The 21,990-nt window shown below is 36.3% G+C and overlaps 1 protein-coding gene across 4 annotated transcripts; it reads right to left on the reverse strand.

The window, feature by feature from the left end:
* Positions 1-5,815: 5,815 nt before the first annotated feature.
* LOC149570902 (outer envelope membrane protein 7-like) lies at positions 5,816-21,579 on the reverse strand. 4 transcript variants are annotated; one of them, XM_089812460.1, is made up of 2 exons: positions 21,059-21,579; positions 5,816-6,163 (listed from the first exon to the last, which is right to left on the reverse strand). In XM_089812460.1, exon 1 carries the CDS (start codon positions 21,262-21,264, stop codon positions 21,085-21,087), a length of 180 nt encoding a protein of 59 aa, XP_089668586.1. In that variant the 5' UTR covers positions 21,265-21,579; the 3' UTR covers positions 5,816-6,163; positions 21,059-21,084. The 4 variants fall into 4 exon arrangements, with proteins under 4 accessions (XP_089668586.1, XP_089668584.1, XP_089668588.1 ...); XM_089812458.1 differs by having other exon boundaries at positions 21,077-21,569; XM_089812462.1 differs by lacking the exon at positions 5,816-6,163 and adding an exon at positions 6,350-6,804 and having other exon boundaries at positions 21,077-21,578.
* Between the last annotated feature and the right edge of the window lie 411 nt (positions 21,580-21,990).

Consider the following 21,990-nt stretch of genomic DNA (forward strand, 5'->3'; position numbering starts at 1 on the left):
TGGATTAGAGAATTGTAAACTAGTTGGAACACCTATGGTTAATAGATGCAAATTGTCTAGCAAAGATGAATCTTCTATTGCAGAACAAACAAGATATAGATCTATGATAGGAGGATTGCAACGATTCATACAAGACCTGATATATCTTATGCAGTTGAGATTGTAGGACGATTCCAAGCATATCATAAAGACATGTATGTTGCAGCAATAAAGAGAATATTCAAATACTTGAAGGGTGTAGAAGTTGAGAAAACCAACTTCACAGATCCTCAAGAACACCTGCATGCAAATATCCTGCAATGAAGAGAAACCAAAAAACGGAAAAATTAGAGCTTAGAAGTTCTCAAGAATGTGAGAGCCAAAATGTATTCTAAGTTATGAGAAAAAAATACAAAAGATCAACCTTTTAAGGTGAACGAAAACCTAAAGGAAAGAAAACTAGGTTTGCACATTATAATTAATATAAAATATTAATTATATGCACCTAAGAGAGCTAAAGCAACTAGAGTAATAAATAACTTACTCTAACACCCCTCCTTAAGCGAAGCTTAAGAGGAAGCTAACGTAGCAAAGCTATGAAAGCAGGAAAATGGGCCCTGGCAACAAGGCCTGATCAGGTACCCAAAAAAGGAAATCTCTATAAACCGGAGATAAAGGAGAAAACCCAGTGGGAAAAACCCCTCTCCAAAAAGAGATGAAAAAATAACAAAAAGAAAATGGGTCAAGAGACTCTCTCAAAACCATAAACAACCCCCCCATGAGAGAGAGATGAGACATCAAAGCCCCCCCAGAATGAGGAAGCCCCTATAGAAATGAACGAACCAATGGAACTCTAATGCGGAAGAAACAAGGGCACAGAACAAGGAAACCATTGAATGACAGGAAGGTCTAATAGATGCTCAAAGGAGTAGACATGAGGATCCTGAAAAGGAAGCCCCAATGCAGGTGCACTGACATTGTCATGAAAGAGGAAACGAACGTCCTCTGTAGAATCTACAACAAGTGTTCTTGAAGGCTCGATGAGTGAAGCTGGAGGGTCTAGCAGAGCTAAAGAAGAAAAGACTTCAACGGGATGTGGTGTGGTGATCTCGGGAACAAGACAAAGGTTCATGTGGCCTGACTACACCACAAGATGCTCTTGCGAAAGAGAAGAAGAATGCTCCAATGATGGAGATGGTGGACCAAAGTGCGAGAAGGTGTAGAGACATATGGTATGATCAACTATCCCCGTAGCAATAAGGCCTCCTGTTGCACTATCCTGAATGTAGACTGAATTTGCAGTGAACTCAACTGTCTTCCCTGATCCACTATGTGTAATCTGATCCATCGAGAGAAGGTTGGCAGAGAGAGATGGAACATACAATACATCATTGAATGTGCCATCCTGAATGTGAACTGAACCTTTCCCACAGACTGTTATAGTAGTGTTATTCCCCATGAGAATATGAGGAATCGGAGAAGCCTCAATAGAGGAGAAGACCCCTTGAGAAGATTCCATATGGTGAGAAGCACCTGAATCCAGTATCCAAGGGACTTAGGAAGGGGATGCAATGGAAGCGCGTAATGCATGACCCTGTCCAAAATACAGTGAAGATGTCAAAGAGGTGGAGATCTATGAAGTTGGTTTCCTCAACTTCTACATGGTACCAAAGCACCTGCATGCAAATATCCTGCAATGAAGAGAAACCAGAAAATGGAAAAATAGAGCTTAGAATTTCTCAAGAATGTGAGAGCCAAAATGTATTCTAAGTTATGAGAACAAAATACAAAAGTTCAACCGTTTAAGGTGAACGAAACCCTAAAGGAAAGAAAACCAAGTTTGTGCATTATAATTAATATTAATTATTAATTATATGCACCTAAGAGAGCTAAAGCAACTAGAGTAATAAATAACATACTCTAACAAAAGGTACACCTAATTATAGCTTATGTTATGACAGATCGCATAACTTTACATTATGTGCATACATTGATATAGATTGGGAAAGAAATGTGGATGACAGAAAGAGCACAAGTGGTGGAGCATTCTTTTGGGGGGGCAAATTGATATCATGGCTAAGTAAGAAACAAGAAAAGTACATAGCAATAGCAAACAACTATAATCGGATTATTTGGATGAAGTGGATGTTACAAGACATTGTTATTGAGTTCATTGAACCTATTACTATTCACTGTGATAACACAATCACAATTAATATGTCAAAGAATCTAGTGTTGCATTCAAAGAGTAAGAACATTGCAATAAAGTTTAATTTCTTAAGAGAACTTAGCAAAAAAATTAATTGGATTGGAGGATGTTAGCACAAAAAAGCAAATAGCAAACATTTTCACAAAACCTTTGGCTAAGGATACCTTGGTGCTTAAGAGACATGCTTGGGGTAATGCCCCAACCTATTTTAGAATAATTGACACAAAATTGCATTAACCTAGTATATTCAGAGCTTATTCTTACACCTAGACTATATGATGGCGATACTGGGGGAGCAGTCACTTTTGGGGCAAAGTTGCTAAGAACTCTTTGAGAATTGTCTCAATAATGTCTTTTGATACTTGGTGGTCTTTTCAGATTTTATTGAAGATGATTGATCTTACATTGTTGGCATAATGACACCTTTGTCATTGATGTCAATGAGGGAGAGTTCCACATGAAAAACATTGTAGATTAATAGGAGAGATTAGAACATGAAAAACTATTTATAACCTGTATATATCTATTGTAGATATATTCTTATGAGAGATTTACATTCATGGGGAGCAGCATGAATGGGGGAGTAAAGGCAGATGAGGACGAAATATATTTTGGTATTCACGGTACTTTGATGTTTTTCCATCGTATCTTGCCATCAATGCCAAAGGGGGAGATTATTGGCATGAATTCTTATGGGAGATTGATGAATGGCTTAGGGATATTTTAAGAAGTATTTTGGAGGTGACAAAGTGCTTATATGTTGCATTCATGACTTGGTTTGCCATTGATATCAACATATCAACTTTATGGACAGCTCTGGAAGAGTAGTAGAGATAGTTTGTTCAACATGGTTCAAGGTTGTTGAATTGCTTTCAGCAAGGTTAACTGTGTATTCTTGGATGTATATAGATACCTCATCTAAGCGTGTGGAAAGAATTATGAAGGTTGCAGTGAGTTACAAAGGTTTTGTTGAGGCCTGATTGTAGAATAGCTTGTAGGAAATTGTATGCTATTGTTTGTGTTGGATCTTTTTAGCAAGGTTGAAGCTTGTTCAACGGGCTTGGATTTTGGTCAGAGACATGTTCATGATGCTATGTTTGAGATGGTGAAATTTGGTTTTTAGTTTGTGAAGACTTGTGAAGGATAGCTTGTGGTTTATTCCTGTTGTATTAATGATGTAATTTGCTTTGTAACGTGTGGAACCTAATTGTAATATCTTATGATGGTACTATATTATTAATTGTACATTGGGGAAGCCTCAAGGTCGGATCAATTAGTTATTAGGACTTGGTATAAAGGAAATATGTTTCCTTGGTTGTAAGTGTGTGTGATCAATGAGACCATATACGGTCATGTGTTATTGATGTTATGTAATGTGAGCTTTGGATGTGAAATTATGAAGATCAGAGCAGAGTTTGATGTTGATGATAGGTTGTGAACTTCAAAGGAACTATATTGGCAAGATAACTTGTTTTTTAGTAAGTTTATTTTCTTGGATAGGTTACCCTAAATTGTCTAGTGAAACAGTTCTGAAGCAATTTGGATAGTGGGTTTAGTTGTCTTCTTATCAACTCCTAACAAGGTTGGAATCTCCTAAAAGGTATTCAAAGTCTCCTAACAGGGATGCATATGTATTGATTGTATTCATTTGACTCCTAACATGGTCAAGCCCTTTCACAAGGAACTTTCTATATTAGTACATTATCTTGTGGGCATCATTCCCACTAGATTTTTTTCCTCTGATCAAGGGGTTTCGCTAGTTAACATATCTTGTATCACTTTACATGGTTATTATCTTGTGGTTATTATATCTCTTGATTACATGTTTCAAAATTGTTAAAGTTGATAAAGTATATTTAAAGAACATAAATAATTCACCCAACCCCCACCCCCTTCTCAATTATATTGGTGGACTTTATTTTCTAACAAATACTACCTAAAATCCCCTATTTATCTTTTAGTTGCTTATTTCCTAAATCGAGAATATACAAGTCAAGTTTTATCGAAATGGAAGGTTGGTTCCAAAATGAGAATATTATGATTAGATATCATAAAATTGCCCCTTTACCCTAGCTGAATTTGGGCCCACGCTGATAACCATCCTTGATAGGGTGTTGACTGGCAGGCTACAACATGTGAACTTTGTTTAAAATAATATCTCAAACCATCTTATATGGCTTACACCATAATTAAATATTTAATTTATTTCACCAAACATCTTATGCCTCCAACCAAGTATCTAAAAATAGTGACTATGCCAATTGACCTAATTAATATACAAATTGACACTTACTCTATCCTTCAAAAGGTGTCAACAACTTCATGAAATATTTTGAACTAGTTGATAACATCAAAATATTCCTCTGAACTAAGGAATACAAACCCTAAAATTTAGAACTAGTTCAACTACAAGAAAAAACGAGAAAAAGAAAATTACAATTAATCATTGTGAACATCCATATAAGACATTAGAAATATGAAATTATTTTTTCAGCAATTTTTGGTCGCTGGTTTTTTTTTTTTATGCACAATTCATAAAACATTGATGAATAGGATTTGAACACAAATTTTAAAATGTTATCTTTTTACTTCTTATATTTATAGTACAACATTGAGTCAAAATAAACAAGGAAATCTCTTAACTTCTAACTTCTATTTTCTCTTCTACAATACATATAATTGCAAAATTGACAGATGTTATTTATGAAGCTCAAGGTATTGGAACACTTCATTCAATTGTTATGTTTGTTAATAATTGTGCCACAATTTTTCATTAGTGAACATTCTCTAGTTGCTTTATCCACAAATCTTAGCATTGCATATTAGGTGTTGGAGTCACTTGACTTTATTTGCTCCATAATGAATTTGTTTGATGTGCAGTACCAAATATCTAATATAAGACATTTGAATACTAAATGCCAATTGATTAAGCTATGTATTTACTTCCTTAATTGCTCAATGACAACATCTTTTATCAAGTTTAAAGTATTATTATAAAAATACTCTCCTTTTCAATTATACTTGAGATACTTGATTTGCATCAAATTCGTTATAATCATAGTACTTGATTTGCTTCATTTGATGTGATATGGTATCAAAGATATAGTGAAGCATTAGAACATATTAGGAATAAGAGTTGATTAGCTTCCTAGTTATACATTCTTCAAATGCTCCAGGACATCTTTTATCATGTTTGAAGATGTATTATTAGGAACATGCTCTACTTTCCTTATTCTTGTGATACTTGGTTTCCCTTATGTAAGCACACGAGCACACCATATAGCAGAGAAACACTGGATAGATCCTAAGGTTAAGCATCTCAAGCCTATTCTACAAGCATAAGAGCATGAGCACAAAGTACAATCACTAAGTAGGCCTACAACAGTAAGAGCAACATTGATCTTGCAAATAATTACAAATCCCATTTGTTGAGTGTAATCTAATGATGTTTGCTTCATCTATAAGATCATATGCGGATTTCTAATTTTGTAGCTTTTCCCCTTTCATGTTATTGTCATTGTCAAGATTACCAATTTGTTTCCATACAAGGTTGTTTGTAACTATAGCAACCATTATTCAAAATTTTCATTATTTTTTATTAATAAGTAGGTCTCTGAGCTCTAAACATGATCAAGTTCAAATTTCAATTCATTCACATTACCATCCACTATTACACCTTTCAAATACCAACTCATTATGCACTCTCATCATAATTTGTAACATCATTCCACATCAAACCACTCATTTAATCTTGTGAAAGCATTCATCGCATTCACACACCTATTTATTTGTTTTTGTAATCTTTTATGGTTGACAAGTTGCACTTTTTATTTTCTATTGATCCAATAAATGAGCTACAACACGAATCTACATATCATATGAAAAAAATCAAATCCCGCAACCTTCAAATCTCCTATGCTTATGCTTTTTGCTCTGACAACACAATGATTCAGCTTCTCTGCATTTTCTTCAACTCTGCAACACAAAAAATAATCATAATTTCATTTACTAAAATTATGTTAAAAGATGTCAACTCAAATCATAATTCTACTTATCCGAAAATAATGTACATAAAACCTTTAGGCAAATACGAATGAATGTGTAAGTAATATATCTCAAAGATGTATATTATGGATGTGAATTTGAGAAGAGAAGATAAAATTAAATAACAAAATCAGAAATAAAATGAAACAATGAACAAGACACAAATATATAGTAGTTCTCCAAATTGGCTACATTCTCTTTGAAGTAGGGGAATGGATTTTACTAATCTATGTTTCATACATGCAAACATCCAGAATATTATCCCTTATCCATAGATAATATGTATTTAATAGCCATAGCATAAGTAGAATTCCAAGAGGCTGCAAATGGAGGGAAAAAAGAGAGAAGTCCAGTGGACTTTATATGCCAACGAAATCTCCCTCTTAAAGTCCAATGGTTGTTCCAACATATCAATAATTCCCCCACTTCAATCCTATTATCACATCTTGATAATGCTCAGAGAAACTTGAATAAACTCAAACTTCTCCCACGAGATAATCTTTGTCAACACATCAATTGGATTTACTCTTGTATCAATTTTCTCCCCTTGTAATTTATCCTCCTCAAGCACACTACAAGTCAAATAAGACCACACCTCAATATATTTGGTACAATTATGAAAAGTGGCATTATTTGTGAAGTGAATAACATATTGCTATCACACACAAAAACTAGAACCACGTTGTTTACAATCTATTTCATCAAACAATCCCTGCAATCATATTTGGTAGGATTACAAGACATAAATCTAACACTTATATGCAAATATAACCAATAATGCAAAGGAAAACAACACATATAAGTAGAACATAAGACACAGATTTAACATGATTCACCCAGTCTTGCGCTACATACACCAAATAGAGAATCCAATCTTATTATCCAACAAAGAGAAAACTACAGTATGATTCACTTTACATTACATTGTCGCTTAGACATAGCCTATTAGGTGGTTTACTAATGTCAATTAACAAGTAAACCCTAAGAAATACTTGTCAAGTAAACTTACAAAAATCTTTGAAGAGTCCACCCAAAAACACTTAATACCTGCATGGTCAATCACCACAAACCAACAATCTCACATTTGGAGACCGATCAAGCTCCACATTAGACCACCTCCCACTTAGAGACTAATCATATAACATCGCTACCCCTGAACGTCCCACTAGAGTTTGCTACTCTTTTCATTTTTTCAATCTTGAAGACCAATTAAAATTGAAGAGCTAAATTTCTTCCTTGTCACTGCCTTTGTAAAAATAAATGTTGGATTTTCATCTCTGTATGTTTTCCAACTTCAGTTTTCCATCATCTAAAATTGACCAAATGAAATGATACCTCAACTATATGTGTTTGGCCTTCGAATGTAAGGCATAATTCTTTGCAAGATGAATGACACTCTGGCTATTTGAAAACAAATAATTTTTACTCTAAGTGCCCCAACTCTTACATGAAAAAATTCAGCCATATCATCTCCTTAGTTGCCTCTATAGAGCAATATAAGCTGCCTCTATAGCAGCAACATAAGTTGCCTCTATAGTGGATAAAAAATGCACCTTCTACAATTGAGAAATCCAACTCATTGGTGTCTCGCTAATAGTAAATATATATTATGTAGTACTATGCCTGGTATCTAAATCCCCTACCAAATTTGAGTCAACATAGTCTTGTAAGTCAATATTAGAGCCCCCAAAAATGGATATATTTGCATGATGTACCTCTCAAATATCTAAGAATCCATTTTACTACATTCTAATGTGTAATTTTGGGATGACTTGTATCTCTACTATCAACTCCTACAACATGTGCAATATCTAGTCTAGTGAATACCATGACATACATTAAGCTACCTACAGTTGAAGCATAAGGTACCTTTGAATTTTATCTTCTTCTTGTGTCTTTGGACAAATCTCCATGGTCAATTTCAAATGACTAGGCAAAGGTGTGTTCAGCAAATATAAAGACATAACTTCTTGTTAAACTTTGCTTGTCTAAACCACCATCCATATCGGGGTCAACAAACCCTCACAATGAAGCATCCTTCCCACTGGAACACAGGACAAAATCAGAATTGCCATTGAGATGTCACAAAATCCACTTAACCACACACCAATGTGACTTGCTTGGATTACTATAAACCTATTTACCACTCCCATTGCATGGGCAATGTTTGAGTGAGTACACAACATTGCATACATGACGCTACCAAAAATGGAAAAATAAGGAAGGCCCTTCATTTCCTCATGTGCCTTAAGATACATAGAAGAAGATTAAAAAAAAAGATCAACTAATGGAGTGCTAACAACATTGGCATTTGTCATACCAAACCTATCCAAATTCTTGTTAATATATTTTTCTTGTGACAACTTGATTTCCTTCTTTTGTCTATCTCAAATTATGTTCATAACATGTATATGTCTTGTTGTCCCCAAGTCCTTCATTGCAAACCTTTGCTCATAATATTGTTTCAATTCACAAATAATCCTCATACTAGTTTTGGTTACTTGTTAGCATGAAGTAATAGAAGAACAAATTGACCATTGTGTAGCTTTCTATAAAAGCACATGAATCAAATTCACATCGAGTGAAATGATGCTCAACATGAAGTTGTCAAAGTTGAGGTAACATTTCCTCAAGGCTTACTTCAACCCATACAAGCTTCGTTTCAATCTATAGTATAAATGTGCATGTCCCTCTTTTAAAAACCTTCAGGTTGCACCATATATAACTCTTTACTTATGTCAACATGAAGAAAAGTTGTTTGGACATCAAGTTGCTCAAGTTCAAGATTATAACCTACAACCAATCTAAATACTGCACAAAATGTTGTCATTTTGATAACTGGTGAGAAAATCTCATTAATGTTTATTGCCTTTTTGTTGATCATATCATTTAACAATTGCCTTGGCTCTAAATATCTTCATGTCACTATCTTCTTTTAATCAATACATCTATCAATTCTTCAAACCTCTGTAACTTAGTGGAAGAGGAACCAAATCCAAAGTTTTGTTTATCATTAGCAAGTCCATTTCTTCTTAAATCATTGTCATCAAATTCTAATGATTAACATCATTACATGTTTGTTTGAAAGTGAATGTCTCTATTTGATCTGTCAATATAAATTCAAGATGATCAAAAACGAATAATTCATAATCCGCAAACTTTACTGGAGGTTTTCTCTAACCGATAGAGCTCCTCAACTCTAAATTGACTTGTGTTATCACTGCTCTCAGATTTCAAATTTGAACCTTCAACATTGTAAATGTTTCCAAGAGTATTTCTCTATATACTCCTTTTGTCCCTCTACTCTTTTACCTTCAAATGCCCTTGATTGTTGACTGGATTTAGCGTAAGTAATGCACTATGTTCATTAATTATGTCCTTTTCAAAAAATTTTGCATCTCATCGTTGTTCATTTGGATCAAGTTGTACTAATTGTTTTGGGACCAATAAGCATGTGTATGAGTTCATGTGTTTGGGATTGTGAATTTTGTCAAAATGCATGTCTGCAATTGCCAAACCCTTCCTTGGAATTGTGTTTACATATGCAAATCAACACAAAGTATATGTGTTTTATGTCCTACTAAGTCTTTGTAGGCTTGTGTAGAGGTTTGGATAGCTAGAAATCCACACTTATCTTTCCCACTATTCTTCGAAAGAAATGGCTCTGGCATATTTTTAATAACCAACAATTGTGGTGAGGAAACTTTGTGAACCCCTTGTGTCATTCAACACAACAACATTTCATGATTGTGCAAGCAACATCAACTACATGGCATATCTTTGATTCTGTGTCAATTCATTTGAAGCTTCATGTGTAGGATTTGTAAGTAACGCATGCCAAGAACCATGTGAAATATCACTAGCTACATATATCAAGTTTGTTCTTGGAATGGAGTGAACAGAGTGTTATCTTGGATCAATGTCATTATCCCTAAATACAACTGCATGTTCAACATGTTGTTCTTGCACAAAAGGAACTTAATGATTACTTGATTCTGAGACAAAGATACAATATTCATTACTTTTGCCAAGGAAAGGTGGGGACAACAAAGTATCTATCTATGTCATAGACTGTGGAAAAATAGGGGAGTTTTTGAAACATCTCACAGAAGGTACTAAAAATGAATTATACATACTTCTTGTATGTTCAATTTTGTCTTGTGCAAATTGCTCGTGAATTGTTATTTTTAAAAATTGACAATGGTATACACTATCACTAGTCTTTCTCGTGTTTGTAGGGTTGGAAATGTTTTTCCATTGAAGACCACAACTCGACTACATAATATTTTTTGCAATTTCATACCATAGTATGAAAGCATATTGTTCTTCACCATAGCTAACAAATATGTAGCATGTAGATTCAAGATCCAATTTTATTCGTTTTTCAACAAGGATATGAGAAAGCGCCTCACAACCAAGCACCCATAAATGACTATAAGAAATTTCTTTTTCCAACCATCTTTCCTCTAGGATGTCAAAGTCCAATCGAGATAATGGTGCTTGGTTGATTAAATAAACCGTTGTATTACAAGCCTCTTCCAACACTCTTTACTCAAATCTACATTAGAGAGCATGCACAGAACTCTCTCTAAAATTGTTCTATTTAACCTCTCTATTGTGCCACTTTTGTTGAGACATGGTAGCTTCAGTCATATGCAAGTGTGATTATTCGTATATATGCATGTGTTTATTATATGAACTTATATGCATGCACACATACATAGTTCTCTTACACATTCATATATTATTCTGGCAGAGTGCGGATGCAAGGACACAGCTCAGGAAGTTAACGTCGCCATTCTTCAAGCACATACATTGGGCACTTAAGCTACTGTGAAAGTGATAGGGAAAACGGAACATCACTATAATCCGGGTGGGCATATCACAGTCGATAATGCAGTAACCATTGCAGACATTTGAACGTGAGTGTAGGGAGGGCATTTCAACACTTCCAGTCATCCTCAACAGCCCCCACACTGTTAACGGGTTTGTATATTTGCTATCAATTCATAGCTCAAATACTGTAATATCTTTAATGTCTGCATTCAGAAACTTACCATTCACATGTGTATAAATGGTGCCGGTTTATTAGTCTGGTCATAGACTATTACCGCAATATAGTGTTTTCCTTCAAATATCATTCTGAACTTGACTTCATAGTTTAAACTTGTTATTTCATATTATTTATGTGAGGAATCAGTTCAATAGCTTGGCAGAGGTAATATTACTTTAAGTACTTGGTTACTGGACAATTGTTTGACAAAATTTTTGTAGTTCAAGTGTTACATTTTTTATCCATTCCGACCAAGAACATTACACCTTATTATATCCAAGATATACCCTCCAAATTGTCCTTGTTGGTAGTTTGTGAAAGCTTCCCAGCATGGAGTAGTATAAAAGGAGGCACCATAATCCAACACCCATGAATTTGAAGTGGTGTCGGTTATCGACAGAAACTAGGACACTTTAATCTTTACCATTAACCGTATTGGCTTCGTTGTTTTAGATTTGCTCTTGTACGTTTTTATAAGACCAGCAATTTTTTTTGTATGACACGCTTTGCCAAAAAACCAGCAGCCATCATTCTGCCTCTTGACTTTGATCCTTTTGCAGATTTAGACCTCGTATTATTACTTTTACCTCTATCTTGAGGCCTTCCCCTACTAACAACAGTCAAGGCATCACCGGAAGAGGTTTCTTGGGTTTTTCTTCTCATATCTTCACTGAGAAGAGTAGCTGCAACATCTTCAAATTTTAATTTACTTTTGGCAGCCACCGAAGTGTTTACCAACATCACAACTCCTTCCCAATTGTTCAATAATGAACACAACGATAGAATAGCTTTTATTTCATCATCCAAATTGTTGGAGTTGAGGAAAGCCAACTCCGAAGACGCCCAAAATCACCTGCATGCGAGAACCTGTCAAAGAGAAGCCAAGGAGAGGAAGAGCATGGAGCAAGGGAAAAACCCTAAACGAACATGAGAGACCACAAGTATGCAAACACAATGAAAATGTATTTACAATATGCACAAATGATGTGTTATGTGATGAAAATACAAAGAGAGAGAGCCCGCTTATAAAGAGCTCATGGAAGCTTGTAGAACAAGCTGGAAGGTGGTAGAAGATAAGGATGACAACTCAGCACATATCCACAAAAGGTGGAACATGCTAGAAAGGAACAAACTCCCATGTTGTCATCAACTAACCACTACATGCATTAAATACTAAATATTAAATAAATGCATTTACCTAAGTAAGCTTAAGTAAATAGAATAAATAATTAATAATTAATTATTTACTCTAACACCCCCCCTTAAGTGCAACTTAGGGAAATGCCTTAAGCTCACAAAACTAAGATGAATGCAGAATGGGTCCCAGTAACAAGGCCATTTTAGGTACCCAAGTACAATGCAAGAAAATGCAACCTCTGTAAACGGGGAAAGAGAGAAAACCTCATGGGAAAAACCCTCCCCCAAAAAGAGGTAACCTAGTGAAGAACTGAAGAAGTCTCCAACTAGAAAAATTGTCCCTTAAAACAGGAACAAGAAGTGATCATGAAGAAGCATCACTGAAGCATGAAGAAGCCGCAAATCTGTCAAATTGCTGATTTGAAGAACCTCCATGGAAGAAGAAGGCACGAACCGAGCATGTCTATATGGTAGATGATCCATCTCACCGAAATGCATAGGTAACCAGCCACTGCAATCGCCTTGTATGTAGGATCAACCACTGAATACATAGTTCACACTATCGAACCATCGAACCACGGATGCATTAGAACAACAGCATAACCCCCCCTTAATGCAGACGAGGTGTGATGACATGCAACTGAGAAGCTGGGCCAAAGTCTCCTGCAAATGAACCAAGAACGAGGAGAGAGGAAAAGAGGTACAGACACCTATAAAGACACGGTCTAACTGACTCTACATGGGGCTAATGTCATGGAAGGGACACTCACTTGACAAAGGGAGAATGCCTAAAACAACAAACAACAATCCCCCCCATGGTGCTTTATGAAAATAGTGCATGTACAACTGACTCAAAACAACGTTCATAATCTTCGGAATGCAAAAGTGGCACTTTATCTTAGTGCGATACAAAAAAATGCTTCAAAATGATAGCTACAATGATCAAAACTGAAAACAAGCTGCAACAAAAGAAAGTACAGCTAAAAACAAGAGAGTCCATGCCAGGAAAATGATCCTCGGGCCTAAAACACTCAAAATATCCACCATATAGCAAAAATGTCAAAACTATGATAGAAAGAGCAGAGGCCAAAAACTAAGAAAAAGGACTGCATTTCTGAAAACTACACAGAACCAGCTTTCCAGAAATATAAAGTTTTCAAAAAATGGGCATGGGACGCAAAAGATATGCTTGCCGGAGTCAAAAAAATAACTTTGAACATCAAAACCTAAAAATACTTGCACCAAAGTCTCCGTCTCAGAACCAACTTTCTGGCGCTTCTTTCGGATCAGAAAAATACCTCTGTATGCAAAAGTTATGGCCAAAAAACCACAAGTAGGTCCAAAATAGAACTGGGAGAGGTGCATGCAAGGTTTGATGACCAAGCGCTGGCGTCAGCAAATCGCGCAACTAAATTTGACAGTTTTTAGGCCGTCGTAGCAAAAAAAAGCACTGACGTCAGCAAATCGCGCAACTAAATTTGACGGTTTTTAGACCGTCGTAGTAAAAAAGAGAGCCACGTGGCAGGTACGGATGACGTGGCAGGGGCCACGTGGCTGACCTGCCACGTGTCACGCGGTGTGTGGCTCTGACTGCTGACTGTGCGCTGATCGGGCGGACACCTGTCGAGCGGACGCGAGTGGTGGAGGAGTCGTCCGAAGGCGGAGCAGACGGCGCAGAGGGAGGCGCCGCCCAGCCGCAGCGGCCGGTGGGTGGCCCGCCGACGGCGGCCGTCGAGGAGGAGAGAACAGGAGGCGCCGCTGGATGAGCGGACCGCGAGCGGCCCCACGGTGGCGCACAAGCGCTGCTGCGGTGGTGTGGCCCGAAAATTTTTTTTTTTGAATAAAAATCGTCCGTACAGTCCGTACGGATGCTCCTGATGGGAAAAAAAAATTTTGCCTCCCGGAGCTCTCTCCAAAAACAAAAAGTTTTATATAAATCCTGACTGCAAACGGCCTTCCGGATCCAATGGTGATGTCCGTTTGGGCCCAAAGTGCTCCAAAAAAATGTTGATCCCCTGATTTGAAGAAAAAATGCACAAACAAACTAGGGTTTGTGACTTCAAATCACGGCTTCAAAATTTCTTCAACAAAGCAGCAGCAGGAAGGCTCTGATACCATGTTGGAGTTGAGGAAAGCCAACTCCGAAGATGCCCAAGATCACCTGCATGCGAGAACCTGTCAAAGAGAAGCCAAGAAGAGGAAGAGCATGGAGCAAGGAAAACACCCTAAACGGACATGAGAGACCACAAGTATGCAAACACAATGAAAATGTATTTACAATATGCACAAATGATGTGTTATGTGATGAAAATACAAAGAGAGAGCCCCCGCTTATAAAGAGCTCATGGAAGCTTGTAGAACAAGCTGGAAGGTGGTAGAAGATAAGGATGACAACTCAGCACATATCCACAAAAGGTGGAACATGCTAGAAAGGAACAAACTCCCATGTTGTCATCAACTAACCACTACATGCATTAAATACTAAATATTAAATAAATGCATTTACCTAAGTAAGCTTAAGTAAATAGAATAAATAATTAATAATTAATTATTTACTCTAACACAAATTGATACCCACTAAATCCAATTGGGTAAGCGAAGTATTAAACTCATTAAGATGATTGGACACAATTCCTCCTTTCATTTTAAAATTATATAACCACTTCATAATAAATATCTTATTAGAAGTTGATGCCATCTCATACATGCATATATATTTATCGCATAACCCCTTGATGTCTTCTCCACTGAAACGTTGAAAAGAACTTTACTTGACAGTGAAAGAAATATAGTAACTATTGCCTTCTATCTAGTTCCTCCCAAACTTCATCCATGATCGAATTTGGTTTTTTCGATTTGTCTTCTAAGCAAGTGAAAGATCCTACAGTATAAGCAGCAACTCCATCTGTACTTTTCATAGCCCGAAATTCTGCCACACAAATTTCTCAATCTTCCATTTATCTGCTTCTTCCATAATTCTGGAAATTCTTCACTGACTTCCAATCAGCTTCATCACTGAGCTCTGATACCAATTGAAGTGAATTCGAGAAGAGTGGATAAGATTAAATAAAAAAATCAGAAGTAAAACGGAACAAAGAAGAAGACACAGATTGTATGGTGGCTCACCAAATTGGCTACATCCACTTTGAACCAAGGGAATGAATTTTATTATTCTCTGTTTCATACATATAGCGCTACACATCCAGATACTATCCCTTATCCATAAGTAATATGTATTTAATAGCCACAGCATAAGCAGAATGCCAAGAGGCTGCAAATGGAGGAAGAAATTTGAGAAGTCTGTTGGACTTCATATACCAACAATGAATGGGCATTCCAGAAAGATGAAAAGATCCACTATCTGCTGCCAAATTAGTGTTATTTGACACCTGTTGTTAGTAGGTGTCAATACACATAGTTTGCTTCGACACTGAAAGACAAATTCCCCACCCAGCAAGGGCAAGCCCTCAAATTTATGAAGAGCATTGCCCATTGATCCAGCAAGGAAAGTGATAGAGGAACACGGGAAAAACACTCCTTCCAGATTACATTTTTCCTTTGCTGACAGTATTTTAGGGAAATCGTGTGGCTGAACTTCTCAGCTCTTTGCATAAATGAGGTTTTGTACAGCTTAGAATCTCCAGGAGTACAACATACTCACACTGTCACGGGCAAGGTTACCAATCATTGTGCCAGGGAGGTATGATTTAGAGAGATTGTCATTGATAGAGGCATGATATATGCCAGGCAAACTTAAAATCTGCAATTAGGCTACACAATCACGAGGCTCACTGAAGAAACCAGTTTGAATTACTACCTTCACTGCTTAGGCTTTATGTCATCCGTAGGGGAAAATTATGTGATTCTACTGCCATTTCAAATTGGTTTGACACATCAACAGTACTACTTTTTTGGTTCAATGTGAAGCCCAATGATCTTAGACTGTTTCTTTTCTCTCTTTGAATTCTTTTTCCCATCTCTTCTTCTGTTTTGGAGACTTCAATATCTTCTATATACGCTGTAATGAGAATGTCACTTGTGAACCATTGCTGCTAAGATAATTAAGACAGAGATTGCACAGCTTTTTCTTGCGGATGTAGTGATTAATGGTAATCACATAAATAAAGTGTTGTCTGTCAATTTTCTGTACAACTGTTTGATTACGTCTGAGTATGTATTTCTTTTCTTGGTCTGTCAACAATGGCATTAGAGCCAAGGAAAAGCTGTGGGGAATTTGAGCAGAGAAGGAAGCGCCACCAGATAAGTGAAAAATTAAAAAACTCTCTGGAAAGAATTTTGGAAATGAAGTTACAACTACGGGCTCTCCTAACTCGAAGAATCCTGGAAACTGTCGGATGGGGATTGGAATCTTTTTGGACAAGAGGGCTTCAGCAACTATTATCCTCTCTTTCCAGCAATGTTTTGTTTAATGTTGCAATGGACAAAACGGCAAAATATATTTGGCATGGATTGTGCAACATGTATGAGAGGGCTTCCGTATCTAATAGAGTTTCCTTAATGAAGAAATTGTTCAATTTGACAATGAAGGTAACTAGCCATTTTTCCAGCCACCTGAATGAATTTAATACCTTGATACAGCCAAAATATCAATTTTGAAGACAATATCAGGGCCATCTTGCTTTCATGTTCTCTTTCTAATAGCTGGCAAGGGATAGTTACAACAATTACTAACTCAGCATACGAAAAGAAAAGGATCTCATAAAAAGGAAGACATGCTGGTGTTTTCTGATGTTGTTGTGACTCTTCTCAATTAAAATATGCGGAGTAAAATATGCGAAGAAAACATCAAGGTACCTCTTCCAGAGAGGCTTTGTTAGTCGGCACTAGGGGGATGAGCGGGCTTCCGTATCTAATAGAGTTTCCTTAATGAAGAAACTGTTCAATTTGACAATGAAGGAAAGTAGCCATTTTTACAGCCACCTGAATGAATTTAAGCTTTAATACAGCAAAAATATAAATTTTGAAGAAGGTATCAGGGACATCTTGCTTTCGTGTTCTCTTTCTAATAGCTGGCAAGGGATTGTTACAAGTTACAACAATTACTAACACAGCATAAGAAAAGAGAAGGATCTCATAAAAAGGCAGGCATGCTGAAGTTTTCTGATGTTGTTGTGACTCTTCTCGATGAAACTATGCGAAGAAAACATCAAGGTACCTCTTCCAGAGAGGCTTTGTTATTCGGCAATAGGGGGAGATCCAAAGAAAGAGGAAGAAATAACAATAAAAGAAAATCTAAATCAAAAAAGAGATCGAAATCTAGAAGCAAAAATGTGAATTGAGATTGTCGAAAGAAAAGTATATTGACAATGTTTTGGACATATGTCACGTGAAGGACACCAAGCCAGTTTGCACTCCTTTAGTTGATCATTTCAAGTTATCGTCTGACATGTGTCATATCACACAAGAAGAGAAAGAATATGTAAAAGGAGTACCTTACTCCTCTGCCATCGAGAGTCTTGTATACGAAATGATTTGTACGAGACTCGACAAGCCTCTTGCAGTGGAAGTGGTATGAGCAATCCTTGTAAGAATCATTGGCAAGCAGTGAAGTGGATTTTGAGATATTTGAAGGGCAGGCACTTCACGTCATGTTTTGATATTTAAAGGAGAAGAGGCTCAGCTGCAAGGCTTTGTTGATTCTGATATGGCTGTTGACTTGAACAAAAGACAATCTACCATTAGTTATGTTTTCACATTCACAGGGGCAGCAATCAGTTGGATTTCTAGATTGCAACAAGTGGTAGCACTCTCTACTACTGAAGTGAAATACATTGCTCTCAATGAAGATTCTAAGGAAATGTTGCAAGTTGCAATCTTTATTTGATGAATTGGAGAGCAAATGACAAGTTTTCACCATATTTAATGACGGCAATAGAGCTATAGATCTGGCTAAAAGTGCAGTTTTCACAATAGAACAATGCACATAGATCTGAGATATCATTTCATCTAGAGTGTGCTGGAAGAGGGCAAGCTCAAGTTGGAAAAGGTGCGTACTAGTGTGAATCCTACTAAGGCATTTACAAAGGTAGTCACAAAGGAGAAGCTTGAGTTCTACAAAGTTTCTTTTGGCCTCGTCAAAATGTGACAGTAAGACAGAAAGAGTGGGATATCTCTGCATATGATTACTTGCAGAAGATGTTGGACTTCAATTCAAGTGGGAGATTGTTGAATGTGAATTCCAACGGTCTTTGACTGTTTCTGTTCTTTTATCTCTCCAAATTATTTTTGCTCTCTTCATTTTTTTTTAACTTAATAACTTTTATATATAAAGGTTAACCATGTAAATATGGTGGTGTGTGTTTATTTTATGTACAACTGTTATTCGTTTAAATCTGAATTCGTATTTCTTTTCTTGCTCTGAATTCTCATCAATTATATGATTGGACACATGAGTAAAATGTGAGGCCCCTGGTTTAGTCATTTGGGATGGAAATGATTCAAGATCAATGCTAATTGCGGCATGTTCTGTACCTGGCAAGCAATAACAGTCTCTTGAGAGAGACCGCAATATATTAAACCACTATTCAGTGCCTCACTAGAAATGCTCTGGTGTGGATTTACATCAATGGTATTTGATCTCATTAATGCTCTGCCAGACAAATAAAATTACACTGGTCCCCCTCTACAAAATCATTGCCTTCGGTTGCTGGCATATTGGTATTTAAAGCATTGCATTCTTTCGGTTTTAAATGATAAGTTATTTCCTATTCTTAGGGTTTTATTTCAGGGGAAAAAGGGGTTGCACAAAATACCCTGGTTTGGTATAATATGATTTAATCCACTGATGACCTGCTATAAATTCTTCTAAATGGAACTGTTGTCTTCACTTAGTAATTTATCATTGACGAGTAGAACACTACATTTGCGAAGGTTCGGAGCAATACATCATTTCACCGAATACCTGACATATCACATCTATCAAGACAAGCTTCTCCAATCACTGAACAAGCTTTTTATGCAATTCTCTAGTAACTATTTTGGTGTGTTGGGAAATTCTTTCTTTCCAGTACGAACATGGTTTGGTGTAGAGGTGTGTGTTTCCTCTGTAGGTATCCTTGCTATCCAACAGCTATAAATATGCAAATGAGAAAGGCCATTAAAAAAATTGGTCATAAAAAACATGAGCTGATCCTTAATGTACACAGTTTAAAATTTAGCCAAAAAACTTGAAAAGGAAAATCTTAAACATTTCATGTTTCTAGGGTTTTAGAATCAACAAAATACAATAAGAAATCTAAAGAAAGTTCTAGCCTTTGGAAGGGCAAGGAAGCTGCCCAATCTACCCAACTCCACCCAGGAAATTTCTCAGTCAGCAACTCACTGAGGGAATAAAGCTGAGAAGGTTAGTCAAAAGCAAACCAGCAGCATTTATTAAGTAAAAAGAAAGGTCTTCTGGCTGGAAAATGAGTAAAATATCTTTACTGCTGCTAATTAGTCTTTGATCACTTAAATTTTGATTATGTAAACTCTGCTTGAGACTCACATATATGTGTGTTCGTGGGCACTGTCCGTGGTGCACATCAAATGATAAGAGAGCATAACATCATATGGCTTTGCCCAAATGACACATGTGCTACTCTTCTCAAAAGACATGACAAATAATCCCACAACAGCATGGCATGAGAATGATGGATTAGAAGCATATTTCCATCTCACAAGCCGTTCCTGAGGAAAGAGGGCTTATTCCCGAAAGGAATCACTAACAATTTAATTTTTAACAGTCCAAAAAGGAATCAAGCTAGATAATTAGAGATACTAAATATTTGCAGTCCATAATATTAGTTTAAATAATTTTCATGTGTATAATCTGACGATTATATCCTTCTTATCAATACCGACTGTATGTTTCTTCTTTAATTTCCTATAATCTAATGATGGATCGTGAAGCATGGATTATAGAATGCGATCTGAGAAGATGACTTAAAAAAGTTTACACGGTCTCAATAAAGATGTGATCTGAAACATTGATAAGGAATCAAGCTAAGAAAGATACTGTTGAATCTAAAGAAAAGTGCATCCAGAAAGATTGCCACAAAAGATGAGTAGTAAATCAATGCTTCAAATAGAATTTTTTAAGATTCACAATCACAATTAATTCAGTCACATTAATCCTGATTTCTGACGATGGGCCACAAAGTGTAATGGGCAATGCCGATTTATGTGATCTACTTGTGTGGCAATCACTTCTGAATGGGGAAAATCCGTAACGTAATTTTTTTAACATTTGGCTAAAATGCGACAAAACAGCTTTTCCCAAATCCACATAATTTAAAGAAACGTTTATTCAAAAGCATAATTTTGGATCATATAAAATGAGGATATACATAGCTCGTAACAGTGAAGACCATACGATGTGAAAGTATGATCTGATCTTATCTTCGTACCAACACAATATAAAATTATCATTTCTTTCAAAAACGAACTTGAATCATCTCATGCACTTGATCAACAAAACCCCCTCAAAAAAAAAATTAACATGGTATCATACGATTGGCTAAACAGAAAACTTTGTAAAACGCAAACACATTATGGTATTATTGTGCCCTGCAAAACAAAACAAAAGTAGTGGGAAATGAAGAGAGATAAAAGGAGAGTAAGGATTTAAACTTTCGTACAATGGGCAAAAAGCACACCTTGTTGCTTAGGAATTAGCAGTAGAAGTTGGAGGAAGAAGACGCTCATCTGGATCGTAAGTGGGATCGAGAGAGGCGTCAATGGCCTCCCTTCCTTTCTCCAAACATGGTTTGCAGGCAATCTCTATGGCCACCCATCCCACTATTACCGCTGCTATTGCTATTACTGCTGTTATTAGCGCCCCCATATCCCAGATCTGATCCCTATTACTTGGATTGAGATCTTTACTGTGTTCGCTTCTATGAACATGCACCCAAACAAACAAGATTCAGCACTTGCTACTTGTTTTCACCTTTCCCTTCCTACAGATGTCAGTCTCCTGTCTTCGGGAATAATTGTAAACCCCTTTACGTAGAAAAACAAAAGCATACACCCGAGAATTTCTGGCTGGGCATCCCTGGATGGCCTACACCAGAGATGGTTCAATGTCACAGCACTATCATGCATGTAGCTTTTGCATATTTTGGGTACTGGTCATAGTATAGTGCGAGTATTCTACGGTTTTGTATGGTGTTAAAAAGTTTTATCTATATTCTTACTACATATTTCTTTTAATTCTAACTTTCTATATGGATCTTAGACAATTAAATTAGCAATGTGGTTGATCTTATTCTTCTCAAATAAAGCATGTATTTTGTGAGTTTCAAGGATGATTTCAAAATGAGTACGATGAAGTCATACATGTACATATTGAGTGATACTCGACATCATCATAGATGATATGTGGAATAATTTTTCTCAAACTTTAATAAAAAATAATAAATTTTGTCATTTGTCATTAGTTATTCAATATATTTCTAATATTTTTGAAACGGACAAAGGAATGATGCGCTCTATTAGGATTTTTATGACTTCCATTTGAATGCTCGTTGTTTTGCCACCTATCATACTGCATTTACTGCAGAACTTGCTT

The sequence above is a fragment of the Cupressus sempervirens genome, chromosome 2, assembly GCF_028749045.1.
Source record: "Cupressus sempervirens isolate cs-2001-9-10 chromosome 2, ASM2874904v1, whole genome shotgun sequence".
Lineage (NCBI taxonomy): Eukaryota > Viridiplantae > Streptophyta > Pinopsida > Cupressales > Cupressaceae > Cupressus > Cupressus sempervirens.